The following is an 18,017-nucleotide window of genomic DNA, read 5'->3' as shown; positions in this document are numbered from 1 at the left end:
GATGATAATTTAGACTAATGAACTTAAGACCTGTCATCTTAAATAACTTTTACTTACATTTGTAGAATCTGGCAGCAACGTAACCTGCTGGAGTTCCAAGCAGCACCCACAAGACCACGGCACAGGTCATCAATGCTCCTCGGTTAGCAGGCGACAAAAATCCCAGGCAAGCGAAAACTACAAGCACAGATGCACAATTTTAGAAGATTCTTAAAATTATATCTGAGTTTTCTACAGCTAATGTATAATTTATCTCCTGTAACTTTATACAGCTTAGTGCTACTCTGAAACATATCGACTGTATACACCAACCAGGAAATACAGATATTTTTCCAATTCCAGTTTAAATGTTATCTAGAAATGTTTCTTTCATCTCCATTTAGTTTTATGCAATTAGAAGTTAAGGCTATTTTTCTTTTGAAAATTTACTTTTCCCCCAGCTCCACACCACTTACACAGAGTAACAAAAGTCATAATTAAGATCTGTGTGCCAGAGCCTAGAAAAACAGAGAGTAGCATTCCTTTTCTTGGGGGCCGGAATATGTCTCCATGAACCAGTTTCCAGCCAAATTCCTCCTGGGCATCTTCCTGAAAAGGAAATATAGCCAGTTTAATGCAGTAAATCTCCTTTCAAAAATATTATTTGGAAAAAAACGATATTTAGTTGTCTAAATCATATTTGATACCTAAGAAACATAAGCCACTAATACATAGCACTAACCAGTACAAATTTACTAACACAAAAAATAACAAATACAGTATTAACATGTTCAGGCATTCAAAAATCATAGGTCAGACCCCCCTCAAAAAGTCAAGTGCAACCTAAAAAAGAAAGATGAAAAAAGATTATATAGTTTTTCCATCTGCCCTTTGATTTGACTATTTAGGTGGAAATCATTCATCCCTAACTAAACTGTATGCATCATTTCAGGTTCAAAACTCAACATTAAAAAAATGTTCTCCTTCCTCTTAGTTACTTGGAAGGAAACTTTTCCTACCACTGGGTTGGGGACAGATGACATTCTACCCTATTTCCAAACCCACACATCAATATTGTGTCTTTTTCCTGCTCCACTGAGGCCCCAATCTCACAACTGCATTCACACATACCAACTGATTGTAGCCAAACTGCAGGACTGGGGCCCTAGTCTCCATCCCCATTCACATTCTCCCTGCAGGTTTCAGCTTTTATTCTTCACTCTGCATTCACTTGCCCCCATTATTACCACTTCCTTCCCCTACCTACAATTTTTACATTGTGTTCCTTTACATTCCCCAATACCAATTTCCAAAATAGAGCAGAAAAGCAGCCATCTTTGCTGAAGGCAGTCTAGCATCAGTTCCACTGGAAATAATGGTAGACAGCAGCCATCAATACCAGAGGCATCCTTGCTGCAACATGGACTGAAGACCCATTGTTACTCCAGCCCTTATGAGTAATGGAAAATGATCAGCCATTTTGAAAAAGGCAAATTTTACAAGTTTGGTCCAAATCATGAGAGGCTTTGAAATACAGTTCCCCTAAACTTGCAATATTGTAATAAGAGGCAGCAATTCTGCATATAAACTTCAAGTATGTTAAACCCCAATGAGACAACACTTTACATAATTTACAACAGTGGAATGTCTCAGCCAGATTTTCAGCAGCAATATTGAAAAAAAAAAGTTAGAAATCTGGCAAAATCATATAAAACCAAGAAATTTCAGTTTCAGCAAAAACAGACAAGGACACAAGAGGGCAAGATTTTCTAAATATTTATGCTTTACTAAAGTTTATTTTCTAGGACCTCTCCTTTTTAAATAGTTCAGTTATTTTATTCATTAATGAGGGTGGAAGGAGTCAAGGTTGATCCATCTCAACTGAAATGAGTTCAGTGAGCTGGCTATCGTATCTGAAATTACAGAAAGGTTATTAGTCTGTTTAAAAAATTCCATTGCCAATGTAGCAAACTGGTATATAATTTAGATTTCAATCTGATAAAGTGTCATCATGCTTTTGAAGACATGCACTAGTGTCATATTTAATATTAGACTCTGGCCCTCGATGACTGGAGAATTAAAAGTTTTAAATCTTGCTGTCTATTTTAAGGGTTGCATCTTGTATTTTTTTCTTTCAAAGTTGGGAAAAATGTCTCCTTGATTAAAAATGAATCTCAATGTTTTAAATAGGCAAATTCCTAAAAACAAGGGCAAATGATGTAAATTAATCTTAAATATAAGCATCTCAAAAGAGATTTAGTTTCTGTACTTTTTTGGTAGTAAATATTTTTCATAGTAATGTTTTTACCAATTAATGGTTTTCCATAGAGTTACTGAATTATTTGGACTGGAAATATGATTTTTGAAAGTTGTGCACAGCAACATGAAGAGAAAAATTTATAATTAAAAAGATAAGAGTCATCCTACACCTACCTACAAGAGGAGGTTACTTGAGGTTACTCACAAGAAGGTCCTGTGAGATGTGTGGTCCTTATCTGGGTGGGTATACATGCAGATCATGCGCCTGAGTCCAAAACCCACTTAGAAACTCTCCATGAGAATATGGCTTGTGTGGGTCAATGGATACTGCTTGGAAAAAACTTCCAGACTCAGGCACATATCGTGCAGGCATACCCATGCGTGAAATATACATAGGGAATAGCACTCAAAGAAGAAATAAGATTTACAAGGAAGGCAACATGGCTCAAACAAGTTGCAGTCTCTTAGGCCTGGTCTACGCGAATAGCGTAGCTGAACTCGAAGTACCTTAGTTCGAAGTACTTACCCGTCCTCACAGCGCGGGATCTAAGTCCGCAGCTCCCCCGTCGACTCCGCCACCGCCGTTCGCGGTGGAGGAGTTCCGGAGTCGACGGGAGCGCGTTCGGAGTTCGATATATCGCGTCTAGATGAGACGCGATATATCGAACTCTGAGAAGTCAATCGCTACCCGCTGACCTGGGCGGGTAGTATGGACGTACCCTCAGAGAAGGGCCTAACTTCCACTGCTCCAAGATACAATCTTGTAGATGAAAGTTCCAACCCCAATCTCAAAATGCTATAACAGCAAATGATTCCTCAAGAACAGTGTTTCTCAAACTGGGGTGGCCGCTTGTGTAGGGAAAGCCACTGGTGGGCTGGGCTGGTTTGTTTACCTGCCCATTCCGCAGGTACAGCCCTCGGCCTGTGCCGCTTCCAGCAGCTCCCATTGGCCTGGAGCAGCAAACCGCAGCCAGTGGGAGCCGCGATTGGCCGGACCTGCGGATAGGGAGGGAAACAAGCCGGCCCAGCCCGTCAGGGGCTTTCCCTACAAAAGCAGCAACCCCAGTTTGAGAAACACTGCTCAAGACGTCTGATCCTGTGTTATTTAAAGTCTTATATACACACACGAAACCTAGAAGACCACTAGCTAACACGTGAATTCAAGAATGACAGGTATTAACACAGCAGTTACCCATTCGATAGAAGAAATTTAAGCTGTACAAATTTATATCCTACCCCCCGCCACAGAATAGTGATTTTTAGAAAGGCCACACTTACAGTGGAATCCATCTGATTATATCTTGCAATGTCTTTATGTAGTGTCCTTAACATGATCATAGCTACCATCCCAGATAGGAAAAGGACAATCACCAAGGAATTCATGATGCTACATAAAGGAAAAAAAAAATCCTCTGTCAAAAAACCAACATCTATTGCTCAAAAAAAAAAAAAAAGGTCTAGTATGTAACATTTGAAGGCTAAAGCTTTCTTCTCACCTAAACCACTGAATATGGGTGTGTGGCATGGATTCCAAAATATAATCCCATCTGGATGCCCATTTTATCTTTTCTTCTTCCTGAAAATGAAACATTATGTAAGTTTGTACACAGAAAACAAATGTGTTTCCTAACAAACTTCATCTGAACATTTTTAGATTGAATGTTCTGGCACCATAAGGTCCTCAGAGGATCTTTTTTCACAAGAGTTTCACTTTTTGAAAAGAACTATATAAAACATAGGTTGCTATATAAATTATCTAACAAGCCATAACTAATAAAACCTTCAATTTATAGCTCAGAGTACAAAGTCACCTGTTTTCCTATTCAAGGTTTTGTTGTTTGGGTTTTGTTTGGGTTTTCTTTTTTAACCCCTGAGAGGACTTTAAGTGGGAAGGCTATGACAGACAGTGGTTGTGACCCAAGCAATGGAAGAGAAAATGAAGATGACCAGACGTGGAAGCTGCGGGATGTACATGATCCTAGAGCGGTTACCTGAAAAAAGCTTCATTTGTATGAAGTGCCTCCTGACAGAGCTGATGGAAGAGAAAATCTGAGTTTCAAAGATGCAGGTGGAAACTATGGTTGAGTTCCGAAGGGAATTCGAGGTGAGGAAGAAGGCTGAAGGAAAAAAAAAAGTCAAGACTTGCAGATGCAAGCTGAACTGAAGAACTCTGAGGGGAGACTGCTGGGTAAGGAAAGTGGCTAGTGCAAGCATATGACTATGAGAACCAAGCAAAGTGAAGGAGAAATAGAGCTCAGGAATAGGTGTTCTGAGTTGGAGAATAAAGAAGGGGCACAGCAGGCAGTAACAGAAAGTGGGAAGACAAAGAAGAGAAGAGCGTGGTGGTATTATGTCCCCATATTTTTCAGAGAGATATTGTTATGATTATAGCATAACTATGATGTATTTTATACAAAATAAGGCATCTGATATCATTGGAAAAGTTATGATTTACTGAATATGATTATCCTATTTGTATGCATGTATCATTTTGGTATTTGGAATATTAGGAATATTGTCTAGGCATCTATTACAAATTTGTTTACAACTGGAGAACACCCACTAGGCAGAATGCAATCAGTCTAGATGTCTGGCTAGGAAGAGCCATTAGTGAAAACAATAGGCCGTTGAAGATACTAATCACTCACTGAGAAGTCTTCCTGGGGATGCTATAAACAGCCTTTGAGTTATGGCTGCAGGGTCATGTAACCAATTCACCTGGCACTGGACTCCATGATAATACTACTATTTTTCCACTGACCGGGGGTGAGGACGAAACTGGGATACAAAGGAGTGCCGCCATATGGAAGAATTATTTAAGGCAGTGAAGTGACATCACCGTGGTTCGTTCTTCACTAACTCCCTGTCCAAGAGAGAAGGTTTCTGGAAACACTTGAGGAACAAAGAGACTGAGCCCAGGCTAGGTGGTGTCTGGTCTGTGAAAGGAGTATCTGGCGTTTTAAGCTGCAAGTAAGTCTCTGCAATCTGCCTAAAACATCATTTAGGGTGCAAATTTGCTACTTGTAACCAATTCCTTTAGAATATTAATTTTAGATTGTGTTTTGGTTTTATTTGCTGTGTAATCTTTGATCTGTTTGCTATCCCTTATAATCACTTAAAAAAAAAAATCTCTCTTTTGTAGTTGTTAAACCTGTTTTTGTTTTGTCTTAAACTAGTGTGTGTGGAAATTCTAACTTGGGGCAGAAAGCTGTGTATATTCCCCTCACTGAGGGAGGTGGTGAATTTCATGAGCTTGCGCTGTGTAGTTCTCTGTGCAGTGCAAGATGGTATAATTTTGGGTTTATTCTCTAGAGGGATGTGCGCACTTGAGTACTGGGCAAATCCTTAGCTGAGCCTTCCCATTTGCTTGCCACAGCTTTACAGGGTGAAAGGGAGCCCAGGCTGGTGGGTCAAGCAGGTTCAGTGGTATCCCAGCCCCAGGTGTTACCTCAGAGCTGGGGGGGAGCTGGGGGAAACCTATCACAAGTGGCTAATTCTATAAGAAGAGGGGAAGAGACAATGGAAATACCCAGAGCTCAGAACCCTAGGAGGATGCAGGACAACTCGCAGAAGCTTGCAAGGGAGAATAAAAGACAAGAGAACTTGCAGCCAGAAAGAACAGGAGGAAGGCTGGAGAATCACACCATCACCAGGAAAAGGCAGGTCTACATGATTGGAGACTCCCTAAGAACAGACAGGCCTGTCACCAGAGCTGATCTGGAGAACAGAAGGGTGTGCTGTCTGCTAGGACCTAAGATACAGGATGTGGACCTGAGGCTGAAGAGGATCCTAATGGGAGCAGGAAAGAATCCACTGATTATCCTTCATGTGAGAACAAGTGATACAGCTAAATTCTCACTGGAACATATCAAGCGAGACTATGCCAAGCTGGGGAAAACACTTAAGGAAATGGATGCTCAAGTGATCTTCAGTGGGATTCTGCCTGGTCCTAGAGAGGGAGAATGAAGGTGAGATTATGATGATCAAAAGCCAAGCAGAGTTGGACCCTGCAAAGGAAATTAAAACCAATAGTAAAAGGTTCTATAGCCATATAAATAAAAAGAAAACAAGAAGTGGGACTGCTAAACACTGAGGAGAGGGTGGAAGTTAATAGTATCTAATTTGCATATTAATTTGAGTTCAGCAGTCTCTTTTTGGAGTCTGTTTTTGAAGTTTTTTGTTGCAAAATTGATAAAACTGACACATGCTGACACTAAACTGGGAGGAGTGGTAGATACGCTGGAGGGTAGAGATAGGATACAGAGGGACCTAGACAAATTAGGACTGGGCCAAAAGAAACCTGATGAGGTTCAGCAAGGACAAGTGCAGAGTCCTGCACTTAGGACGGAAGAATCCCATGCACTGTTACAGACTAGAGACCGAATGGCTAGGAAGCAGTTCTGCAGAAAAGGACCTAAGGATATGAGTCAACAGTGTGCCCTTGTTGCCAAGAAGGCTAACGGCATTTTGGGATGTATAAGCAGAGGCATTGCCAGCAGATTGATCATTCCCCTCTATTTGACATTGGTGAGGCATCATCCGGAGTACTGCGTCCAGTTTTGGGCCCCACACTACAAGAAGGACGTGGAAAAATTGGAAAGAGTCCAGCGGAGGGCAACAAAAATGATTAGTGGGCTGGATCACATGACTTATGAGGAGAGGCTGAGGGAACTGGGATTGTTTAGTCTGCAGAAGAGAAGAATATGGGGAGGGGATTTGATAGCTGCTTTCAACTACCTAAAGGGGATTCCAAAGAGGATGGATCTAGGCTGTTCTTAGTGGTACCTGATGACAGAACAAGGAGTTGCAGTGGGGGAGGTTTAGGTTGGCTATTAGGAAAAACTTTTTCACTCAGAGTGGTGAAGCACTGGCATGGGTTACCTAAGGAGGTCATGGAATCTCCATCCTTAGAGGTTTTTAAAGTCAGGCTTGACAAAGCCCTGGCTGGGATGATTTAGTTGGGAACTGGTCCTGCTTTGAGCAGGGGGTTGCACTAGATGACCTCCTGAGGTCCCTTCCAACCCTGATACTCTATGATTAAAGATAATCTAATCATGGCCCAATACCTAAACAAATATTTTGCCTCAGTTTTCAGTAAGATTAATGAAGATCTTAGAGGTAGTGGCAGAGTGGCTAATGGAAATGAGGATATGGTTGTAGAAATTACCACATCTGAAGTGGAAGTCAAGCTCAAACATCTTAATGGGACTAACTCAGGGGGCTTGGATAATCTCCATCAAGAATATTTAAAGGAACTGGCACATGAAATTGCAAACCCTAGCAAGGATTTTTAATGAATCTATACACTTGGGGGTCATACCCCATGAATGGAGAATTGCTAATATAGTTCCTATGTTTAAGAAAGGGAAAAATGTGACCCAGGAAACTACAGGCCAGTTAGTTTGACCTCAACTGCATGCAAGGTCTTAGAACAAATTTTGAAAGAGACAGTAGTTAAGGACATAGAAGTGAATGGTAATTGGGATAAAGTACAACATGGTTTTACAAAAGGTGGATCGTGCCAGACCAACCTGATCTCCCTACTATGAGAAGATAATTGATTTTTTTAGACAAAGGAAATGCAGTAGATCTAATCTACCTGGATTTCAGTTAGCATCTGATACAGTTCCACATGGGAAATTTTAATTTAACTGGAGAAGATGGGGATTAATTGAAAGGTGGATAAGGAACTGGTTATACTATAACTGGTCATGCTGAAAGGTGACCTGTCAGGCTAGAAGCAGGTTAGTAGTGGAGTTCCTCAGGGATTGGTTTTAGGACCAATCTTATTTAAACACATGGCACATATTTAAAATACACCAGGTAAATCTACCTGTCTCAAATACAAATTTCAAAGTAATTAGACTCTCAGTTAGCTTTTCAACAATGACCTGAGCCATTTCAAAAACAGTATTATGGACTAATCCTACAAAACTTAAAACTATCCATTTGTAACGAGTGCAAAACATGTGCCTCTTGACACTAAAAAAACCTGTTTAAAAAAAAAAAAACACACACACACACAAAACCAGGGAAGCCATACTAACGGCAAAAGTTTGAGAATGCCTCATTGACAATTCTAGACATTAAGTTTCAGCCCTGATCAAGCATTCCTGGCCAAAATGTTTAAAACTCTTAGGAACAGAGCAGAAAATGTGTTTTTCAGCTTTTTTAAAATAAGCATAAAATGTACTTCAAGTTCAATTTGAATGTCCATTTATAGCAGGGGTTCTCAAACTGGGGGTCGAGACCCCTCAGGGGGTCACGAGGTTATTACGGGGGGGTCACGAGCTGTCAGCCTCCACCCCAAACCCCGCTTTGTATTCAGCATTTATAATGGTGCTAAATATATTAAAAAGTGTTTAATTTATAAGGGGGTCGCACTCAGAGGCTTGCTATGTGAAAGGGGTCACTAGTACAAAAGTTTGAGAACTACTGATTTATAGCCTGTACCAAGTGAACATCAGAATGTTTACATATATGGTGAGAGTGATCCAATACATTTGTTTATATTGTACTCTGACAAACCAAGTGTTCGTCCTCATCTTCAAAGTTCTTGTGGGTTTTATTTCCAACCTGGCCATTTAAGAGAGCATGTATTTCTACTTTATTATTAGAATATTATTAATATATATTAATTATATATGTATCTCCATGAAGCTCGTGGAAAATGGTATGTGTAATGGGTAGAGAAACCACGTTTCAACTAAATTTTAAAGAACAAGGACTCACTTCCATATACAGCTTCATTTCACCATATTTGAACTAACCCTGCAACAAGCTGTGTAAATTTTAAAGGAACTCAGATTTGTTTAAGCACATTTGTTCAATCAGGCAGTGGTATAATATACCAAGGTATTATGCTGCTCTTAGGAAAAATTTGGTATAACTAGTTTTTTAAAAAAATAAATAGCTGAAAATACAAAAATTAAAAAAAAGTTTCCTCTTATTTTTCCAAGATTCTAAAATAGATATCCACAGCATGACATAGTAATAGTTGCCCATTTCAATGCATAAACGTGCGTGCATTTGGGCAGACTCCAAACAGAGGCATTTAAGGCTAGAAAAATGAAACTTGACAAATGCCTACTTAAGATGATTAATATGTGAAGATAAGGATGATCTCTAGTCTTCCCCGCAATCTCTCTCTATTTTATTAGCTCTTACACACCACAGTAAGAGGGACCTTAGAAATCCTTAACATTCCAATACTTTGCGGAACCTTCCTTCAATAGGTTACATTGAAAGCCACATCTTGTGCCATCACCCTGTCCCCCTCAAGGGCATTCCTGTGGCTGTGCTTGTGCTCTCAAAGGAGCGCAGAGGTAACGTAAAATAGTTGCCTGATTCTTTGCAGTTAAAGATGTGGGAGAAGGCCTGGGAGGAAAGAAAACTAAGGACTTATCTACACTTACCGTGGATTGATGCTGTGGCAATCGATCCACCGGGGGTCAATTTAGCGGGTCTAGTGAAGAACTGCTAAAATCGACCGCCGATAGCTCTCCCGGCAACCCAGCGTGGTGTAGACACTGCAGTAAGTCAACTGTAGCTACATCGACTCCAGCTACACTATTCACGTTTCTGGAGTTGCATAACTTAGGTCGACTTAACCCTGCAGTGTAGACCTGCCCTAAGAGCCAGCTGGAGAAGAGAACCATCTATCCTGACATATCTGCCACACTTTTAGTTCTTTCTTGAAAATGCATGACTGGTCTGATTTAGTGTTTGGCAGATTACGTTTCTGCACAGTGAAGCTAAGCAGACATGAGAGTTTTTCAAAGCCAACTAGGGAATTTAGTTCTCAATCCCCATTTAAATTAATGGGAGTTGGGTAGCTAAATCCCCTAGTCAGCTATGAAAATCTCAATAAGACCACAAGATCCTAATCTGAAAGGAGTTTTATTTTTGAACCATTCTTTTGAAGAGAGCCTGATAATATTTTGGAGTAATTTTAGCCACTCCTCTTTTAGAGCTCCTAAAATATCAATGCAAGCAATCTGATAGAGTGAGGCCTCCAAAACAGAAAAACACTCACCTGAAAGCTAACTGAGTACGTGTAAGCAATTTTGATCTCCCCATTAGCCTTGTTACTTATACCCATGGGTGGTCCTGAGCAGTCAGGGTTATCTATATGTGTATGTTTGAAGCTGTGGGAAGAAAAATATATACAGATATTTACATAATATCTTATAAATTTATCCAATTATCAATCTTACAAGAACATTAATTTAATGTTACATATTTTGTAATTTTAAAGACCTTTAATTATCAACTACATTTAGGATTCTTCTTTCAAATCAGATTTTAAACCAAAACTAACAATAAATAAGTTACAGCAGTTGCAAGGAACGAGTATATACATACACAAGCGTAGTACTTTTTACTACCTAAAAACTGTTTTGCTAAACTGACTCAAAAGTTTGAAGATTACATGCTATCATTTCTTTACTCTTTCACACGGAGGTTAAGGTTTACAAAACATTCTGTTTTTCTGAATAGAAAATAGAAAGAAAAGTTATGTTGTACAAGATAGGACTTCCTAACTTTGCTGTCAAAACAGTTAGGTGGCCCAGAACAAAATATTATATATAAGTATTTAATCTGCAAGGCAGCAAGCTCCATTATATTAACAGGGAAAAGGAAAGCAACAAAAATAAACCAGGGGAAGAAGGAGAAGAGAACACTAAGTTGTGGGAGGGTCATAGAATTGAAATACATGTTTCTTCATACTGCTGTTCGTAGAAAACAGGAAAATTAAACTAGTGTAGAGGAGGCAAGAAGGCACCACTGTATTAGACTAACACTTAAGATGTCAAAAGTTGAACTATACTGATTCACCAGTGTCCAGAGCAGGGGTAATGTGTTCAATCATACAATAAAATGCAACTTCGCTCCACCCCCTCCCAACTGGCAAATGGAGAATCCCACGCTGGGAGTATACCACTACCATGAGATGTTTTCAATGCGCTGGAGGCAGAAATAGCAGATTAAGGTTCCTCATCAGTAGAATGACCTACTGCGTTAGAGCACACGAGGGCAGGTAACCCTGGTTACCAGGAAAGCCAATTTGAACTTCGTATATATATGCCCTGCACCTATGACAGGTCCATGATGTGGAATAAGTTTCCTGTGGTTGATACTCAGGTTGCTATGGATTTCCAAGTTTAACAAGCCCAGTTTTAAACACAAACTGCACTAGAGCACTGACTTAGTTCTTGTTATAGGCCCTAAAGCATTTGTTTAACAAGTAATTTTAAAAATCCATTTTAAATGCACTCACCTTTTTGGTTCAAGTTTAGCAGCTACTAGTCTTGCTCCTACCGCCTCCTTTTCTACAACATGGTAGAATATCTTAATATCTACATGGTTGAATATGTAAAAGGTATCTTCTTCACGAAACTCTGCCTGTGGACCAAAATACAAGATTAAAGAAACCAAAGATATAAGATTATTCTACAATTTAGAAAACAGAAGCTCAAAACTGAATGTCAGACAGACTTGTATTCACTGTTTTTTTAAAGGGATATACTGCCGAAGTTAAAAGCCCCCAAATTCTCTTACAAGGTGTATTGAGGGTTCTGGGAATGCACAAGCAAACACTTTTTCCTGCGTTACCCTTTTAATGGAGACACTTCAAGAGTATGTGAACTTTACACAAAGTATCCAGATCACCACTCTCAAATGAATCTTAACTGAAGAAAAAAATATTGGACTATTGGGGACTTCCAAGTGGACCAATTTTACAAAGAGGTTTTATATAGGAGCAAATAAACTAGATAGACAAACTCCTGTGACAGCAATTTAGAACACAAAACCAAACTATTTTTAAACAAATGCTTCACAAACACCACCTCAACTCAATATCAGTTGTGCATCCCTCCCAGAGATTATGATGGAACTGAATGTTATGCCTGGTTCAACTGTTAGAGAGAAACCTTGACTGGTCCATTTTCAGTTGGTTTCAAAATGTCTCTTTAAAAGAGCTGTTTGCTCTCAGAGGTCATATGACTGTATACAGCTGCCTCAAACTGCCAGTTGTATTTCAACAGGGTAACAAACTTATTTAGTTAATATCAGGTTTTACTGCTGTCCATATGTGTCAACTGCAAAGATTGGCAAGAAGTGGTGTGTTAATACATGAAAATTTAAACAAACAGCTCTATTTCCTCTGTAGTATTCTGAAAACATTTGTGTTTTAACTCTCTTATCCAGCCACACCATTTCTCCTCCTGTTTGACTGACGCAGTAATACCACTGTGCTGATATCATAGCTATTTGTGTGCTACTGGAAAAGAATGCAAGTCAGAAAGGGATACTTATATTCTCCTGTAGTTCTGCTTCTCTGAACATTTCCATGACTGGATTTCTACTATTGGATCTCCACTCTCTAGGCAAGAGATTGGGACTCCCCAGGCAAGAGACTGAGACTCCCCTAGCTGTCAAAGATTTTTGGCCCTTTGAGAGACAGTGTCAGGCCAGACTCATTCGGAGACCATTTACCAGGGGTTTAGGCGATGTCTACACTGCAGAATTTTAAAATCCAAGCAATATGGCATCTTTAAAGAATAACATTTTTATTTCATTCAAGAAGTGGGCTGGCTATGAAGTAAAAAGCCTTATTTATAAGAATTTCTTTAATAGATGAAGTGAAATGAAAAATTAACAAGTTAATTATACTAAAGCAAAAGCTGAAACTGATTGTCCTTAAAATTCTCTTTAGGACTTGCTGCTACCCAGCTATAGAGAAGTGTAATTTATCAGCCATTGAGAGTCTCTCAATATGTAGTTAAGTATGACATCACTAAACTGGATGGATGGGATGGAGCAGAGGGTTTTTACAGTTCCATGAAAGCGTGAGACCCCCGAAGAGTACCCAATGGCAAGGGAGGGGAAAAAAAAAGCCGGCGGCAGAAAAACACAAAAAACAAACACCGGTCGGGACAAACAAGCAAATATCGGGACAGTCCCGATAAAATCAGGATGTCTGGTCATGCTATTTGCACACAGCTCTGCATTCTGGGAGACTGATATGCGTCCATGCTTCTCATGTTGTTTAAAGGCTTTGCACCTGAAGACCCTCCATGTGAGCTTCCCACTCCAAGAGCAAGGCATCTGTCACTATAGTTTTATACAGCAGAGGAGTTCCTTTCGCACATCGCTTTAGGTGTCTGCAGAGTCCTTCCACCACTTCAGAGGTAACAGTACTAATGGAGGCATCTCGAGGGGCACGTCCACATGATACTTAAATCAGGGTGTACACCAGCCTTAGCCAGCCTTGTACGCACTGAAGGTGTAGTCTGGCATGAAGCATGATAAAGGTGCATGAAGCCTCACGTCCTTGCAGAGCAAGAAAAAGTCCTTACTGTGATGCTTGGACTTGACTCCAACGGCATAATAAGAGCTATAGCATTCTTAAAACTATCCTAAGGAAGATAAGCCATAGACTTGGTGGAGTCCAGAATCATTCCAATCAATTTGAGTCTATGGACAGAAGTCAAGTTGGATTTCTGTCTAGTGACTTTGAGGCTTAGGGAACAGACCAAGCATGTGATGAACAGATTTTAAGAGTGGACAATATTTCGTCCAGTTAATTTTCCATGTAAGGGTACACACCAAGATTTCCTTAAGTGTTCTACCACTACTACATGCACGTTAGTGAATATCCTCAGTGCAGCTGATACCAGTACTGGGCTCTACTCTTCAGGGTAATGGTCGTGGCCTACCATGAACCTAAGGTACTTCCTGTAGGGTGGAACCATCAATATATGTGGAAGTATGCATCTTGAGGGCCAGAGATGTAACCAGTCTCTTGAATTCAGAAAGGGAATTAATGTGAGGGTGACCATCTTGAACTTCAATGTCATATGAATGTTCAGTTTCCTCAGTTTCAGGATGGATCACCAACCTCATTTCTTTTTAGGGATATGGAAGTACAGTAAAACTCCATTTTACAGTCTAATTAGGACCAGGGCCAGATCAGATAATCAAACCTCCTGATAAACTGGAGAATGGAAAAATGTGATGCTGCAGTGCTATCTAGCAGCCACAGGAAAGATTGCCTACTTCTGGGCCTGGAGTCCCAGCTGTTCGGTAAACATGAAGAGCTGGTTGAGGGAAAGTCAGATAAATGGAGTCCTACTGTACTTGCTCTAAAACCAGTTACCATGATATAGAGCAGGGACTCTCTTTATTGCTCGGAAAAAAAATGAGGATTGCTTGACATAGTTGATTCTCGTGAGAAGGGTCCCAGAAGAGGATGGGAAAAGTCAGTTGGGTGCAGGCACTGTGTGAAACTGGATGGAATATCTTGAAGTTATGATGTTTATGACCAACTGGCCCATGGTGATAGAGGCTCATGAATGCCTGAAAACAGTTAAACAGTTTCCAAATGGAACAGATTGTTAGGTATGAAGTCACAGGAGTCAGGCTGAACTGCCTCAGAGTACCATTAGAAGAGTGTTACTGGACTGATGAAAATTGAGAAGAGTGGGCAACAGAGGTGGACTGTCTCCAGTTGCGCAAGCGTTGCCTCTTTTCTCCAAAGCTCAGTGGGGCTTTCACAGAAAAACAGTGATGGACTTGACCTATGTGGGTCATATGACTACTGATAGCTCCTAAAAGGAAATGCATCATGTAGATCCCAAGGTATAGAACAGTTGTGCTGGAGTCCTTCAGTGTGCAAAGGGACTCATCCATTTTTGAGCTATAACTACCACCCCTCAAAGGGCACGGCCTCTACCATCGAATGTACTTTGAAGGAAGCCTGAACTCTGTAGCCACAGTGATTGCCTTATGACCATCAAAATACAGACAGTCTGCCACATCTGGTGCAGGCTGGAAGCCAGTTTATGCCATTAATCAGTCCTTGGAAATAAGAGGTAGGAGACTGTTGGTGAAAGGTGAGTTTTTGTCAATCTGAAAGTCGTAACTGGCCATTAAGGCCTGGTAGTTGGTGAGGTGAATTGTAAGACATCCACCAATTTGTGGGTCTATTTCTGGACCTCGTCCACTCGAACCTGTAGGGCCTCTACAACTCTTCTGAGGAGCTCTTGGAAACCTCTAAAGTTGTCCAACTAGGGGACAATAGGATGACTACCTCCTCAGGAGAGGATGATGAGAGTGCCACAGGCCCTAGAAAGTCTCGACAGAGGTGAAACATCTTCTGGTTTATCCCTGTACTATTGTGGAGGTTTGGGGACAGCCTGGGTAGCTGAGGCCATCAGGAGAGGTACTCTAAGATGGTGACATTTATCCTGGTAATTGACTCTACTTTGAGTGGAGCATGGTTCACATCTGCATGGATAAATATGGTCCTGATGGCCATAAAGTCAGGAAAGTCTGTGTCCTGTCTGGCAAACATCCAAATAACTGTTTCAGAATGAGGCTCAGTCTCATGAGGTTGAAGCAGGTGGTGCAAATGTTCTGGGGAGTATGTATGATGGTGCTCCGAGTCCCCGCTATTATTTGATGCTACTGATGAGGCTGAATTAAAGGAGCTTTAGACTTTGCATTAGGTTGTGTATTAGATGTTGACGTAACCAGCAAGATTACGGAAGTATATGGTGCCATGATAAAGGAAAGTTCCACTACAGCTAGGGAAATGGAGGTGACTATCAAAGCTCCCGGAAAACCATTAAGTCCATCAGTGCCTTGAATGTCATCGGTGCCAGCCAGTGTTGTGACATGGATAGCAAAAACAGTGACAAAACCTCAGTAAGCAATGGTGACAATTCAAGCACCAGACTTGGACAGTGCCACAGCCTGTGGTACCAGAGGCTGTGGTGCCTGGATAGCTTTCCATGACATCAATGCTGTGGAGCAGGAAGTTGAAGGTGTCAAGTTCCTGACTGAGGAGGCACAGTAGCGAGGTAGTGAGCTGTGGCAGGAACTACACAAGGCTGTGATATCTCAGAGGAAAAGTGGTGCTGGAGGTGAGATTTTTAGTGGTAGAGGATCTACCACTACAACCCCTCACTCCCTGTACCTTCTCAGATGATGGTCTCTTGATGGGTTTGGTCCATCTCACTGCCAGGATTGAAGAAGAGGCTCTATGAGTCACTGAACCAGTGCTCGCACCTTTTGGGGCCATGTTCAGGGGGGATACAGAGAAGCTGGGTCAGATGCTGATTTCATGGATTGGTTCATGAGGAATATCTGCAGTCACTGTCTTTTTGGGTTCTGGAAGTGAGACCTGCAGAGGTCATATTTTTCCAAAATGTGAGACTTCCCCAGGCAGTCTTGTCATTTGAAGTGACCATTCACGAGCACTGCTTCCTCACACAAGGGGCAATATTTCAATCTGGAGGACAAAAGTAGAGGCCACCCTGGAGCCTGTAGTCTAATTTGGGCAAATCAGAAGTTTCAAAATTTAAAGGAAATGCCAACTAGTTAAAAGTAGTAGTAAGAACAAGAGATTGTTAGCAGTCAAAGCACAGACAACAAGCCACTCTCTCTAAAACAAGAGGCAGTGAGAAAATATGTGCAGCAGTTGAGCTGCTCTGTCCTTTTACATCCTTTGCACAGAGCACAAGGACTGAGGACTCATACACCCCATATGGACCCCGCTAGCCAAAAGATTCAGAACTCAAGCACGTGGGATGCACATTCACCATTAATGGTGAACATGAATATGGATAATCACTCAATACAGAAATTGACACATTAGTAAAAAATACTTTAAACTTACATTAATGACACAGGCATCCTTTGGATGACCTTTTTCTGTAGTAAAACAGCCAATAGGAAATCCAGGATTGCAAAACTTCTGGTTGTTGTCAACATCATAGCACCAAGTTACAGGCATGTTGTCCACAATCCTATAAACAAAACACTAATAGAATTAGAGACAGAGCAAATAGTAATATAAAAATAGAAGTCCTAAATCAATTTAACCCACAGTAATTCTTTGCATTTTGAGCAAAAAAACAAGTCGCGGAACACAGATTGCATCTTCAATGCTACTTTAAATTCCTAGAATTCTGAAGGATTTGGTATTCCTTGCAAAAAAGTTTAACATGACTATTGTGTGTTCCTCCTGGCAATTCTATGAGTGTGAAAGTAGCAATAAAATTCCTTTAAGATTTTAATTGCTGGGATTGTTCCAATGACTGTTAACTCAATTTCCAGATAATGGAGATGCCTGGTGGCAGCTGTACAGGTAAAGCAGATCCTAAAAAAGGGGGAACTTTCAGTTTCTCTAGAAGTAGAAAGCCTACTGCTGTGAAATTTCACACAGCATTAGTTTTATGCCCTTTGAATTTTCTGTGTAATTTAGTTTATTTCTCTTTGTAAAATTAATATGTCATATGAAATTGGACCTTCATGAAATTTGGCTGTATTGCCAAGGACATTAGTTGCCTTTCACCACAAAATTTGGTAGACAGGTGTATCCCGAGTAGATCAGGTGCAATACGCAAGTTTCTGGGAAAAAATAAGTGTGTTAGTTTTAGCTAGTATTCATCATAACTGTTGGTGTATAAAACATCAGTTACGGTTGAAGCCTCCTGCATGCACAGAAGTCATCTCCATCTGATAATAACATCCTCCAATGAAGTCTGTAAGATGAAATCTGACAGAAAAATACAAAGAAGGCTTCTAAGGGCAAAAGTAGCAGCAGCTTCACTTCTACCTTGCCTGACCTCTTCAATCGTGCTTACTCGTTAACACGTACCACGAAGGTAGTACACAAAAGAACTTTGCAGTGAAGCAGTTACACACCTGATAACCCCTCCACGCACAAAAGAAGAGTGAAAAATTAAGTCACCTTACAACACATACAC

The 18,017-nt window shown here is 40.6% G+C and overlaps 1 protein-coding gene across 1 annotated transcript in view; it reads right to left on the bottom strand.

Moving 5' to 3' along the window:
* TM9SF2 (transmembrane 9 superfamily member 2) overlaps positions 1 to 18,017 on the bottom strand; it is a 57,333-nt gene that overhangs the window by 20,804 nt on the left and 18,512 nt on the right. Inside the window, exons 5-11 of the mRNA XM_039532091.1 lie at positions 16,925 to 17,054; positions 11,519 to 11,643; positions 10,274 to 10,385; positions 3,735 to 3,814; positions 3,517 to 3,625; positions 456 to 588; positions 58 to 177 (exon numbers count right to left, since the gene is read on the bottom strand). Coding sequence (XP_039388025.1) covers positions 58 to 177; positions 456 to 588; positions 3,517 to 3,625; positions 3,735 to 3,814; positions 10,274 to 10,385; positions 11,519 to 11,643; positions 16,925 to 17,054 — 809 coding nt within the window. The remainder of the gene's footprint in view (positions 1 to 57; positions 178 to 455; positions 589 to 3,516; positions 3,626 to 3,734; positions 3,815 to 10,273; positions 10,386 to 11,518; positions 11,644 to 16,924; positions 17,055 to 18,017) is intronic.

The sequence above is a fragment of the Mauremys reevesii genome, linkage group 1 (genome assembly GCF_016161935.1).
Source record: "Mauremys reevesii isolate NIE-2019 linkage group 1, ASM1616193v1, whole genome shotgun sequence".
Lineage (NCBI taxonomy): Eukaryota > Metazoa > Chordata > Testudines > Geoemydidae > Mauremys > Mauremys reevesii.
Note: the sequence above shows the minus strand (reverse complement) of the source record. Positions and strands in the feature narration are given on the sequence as shown.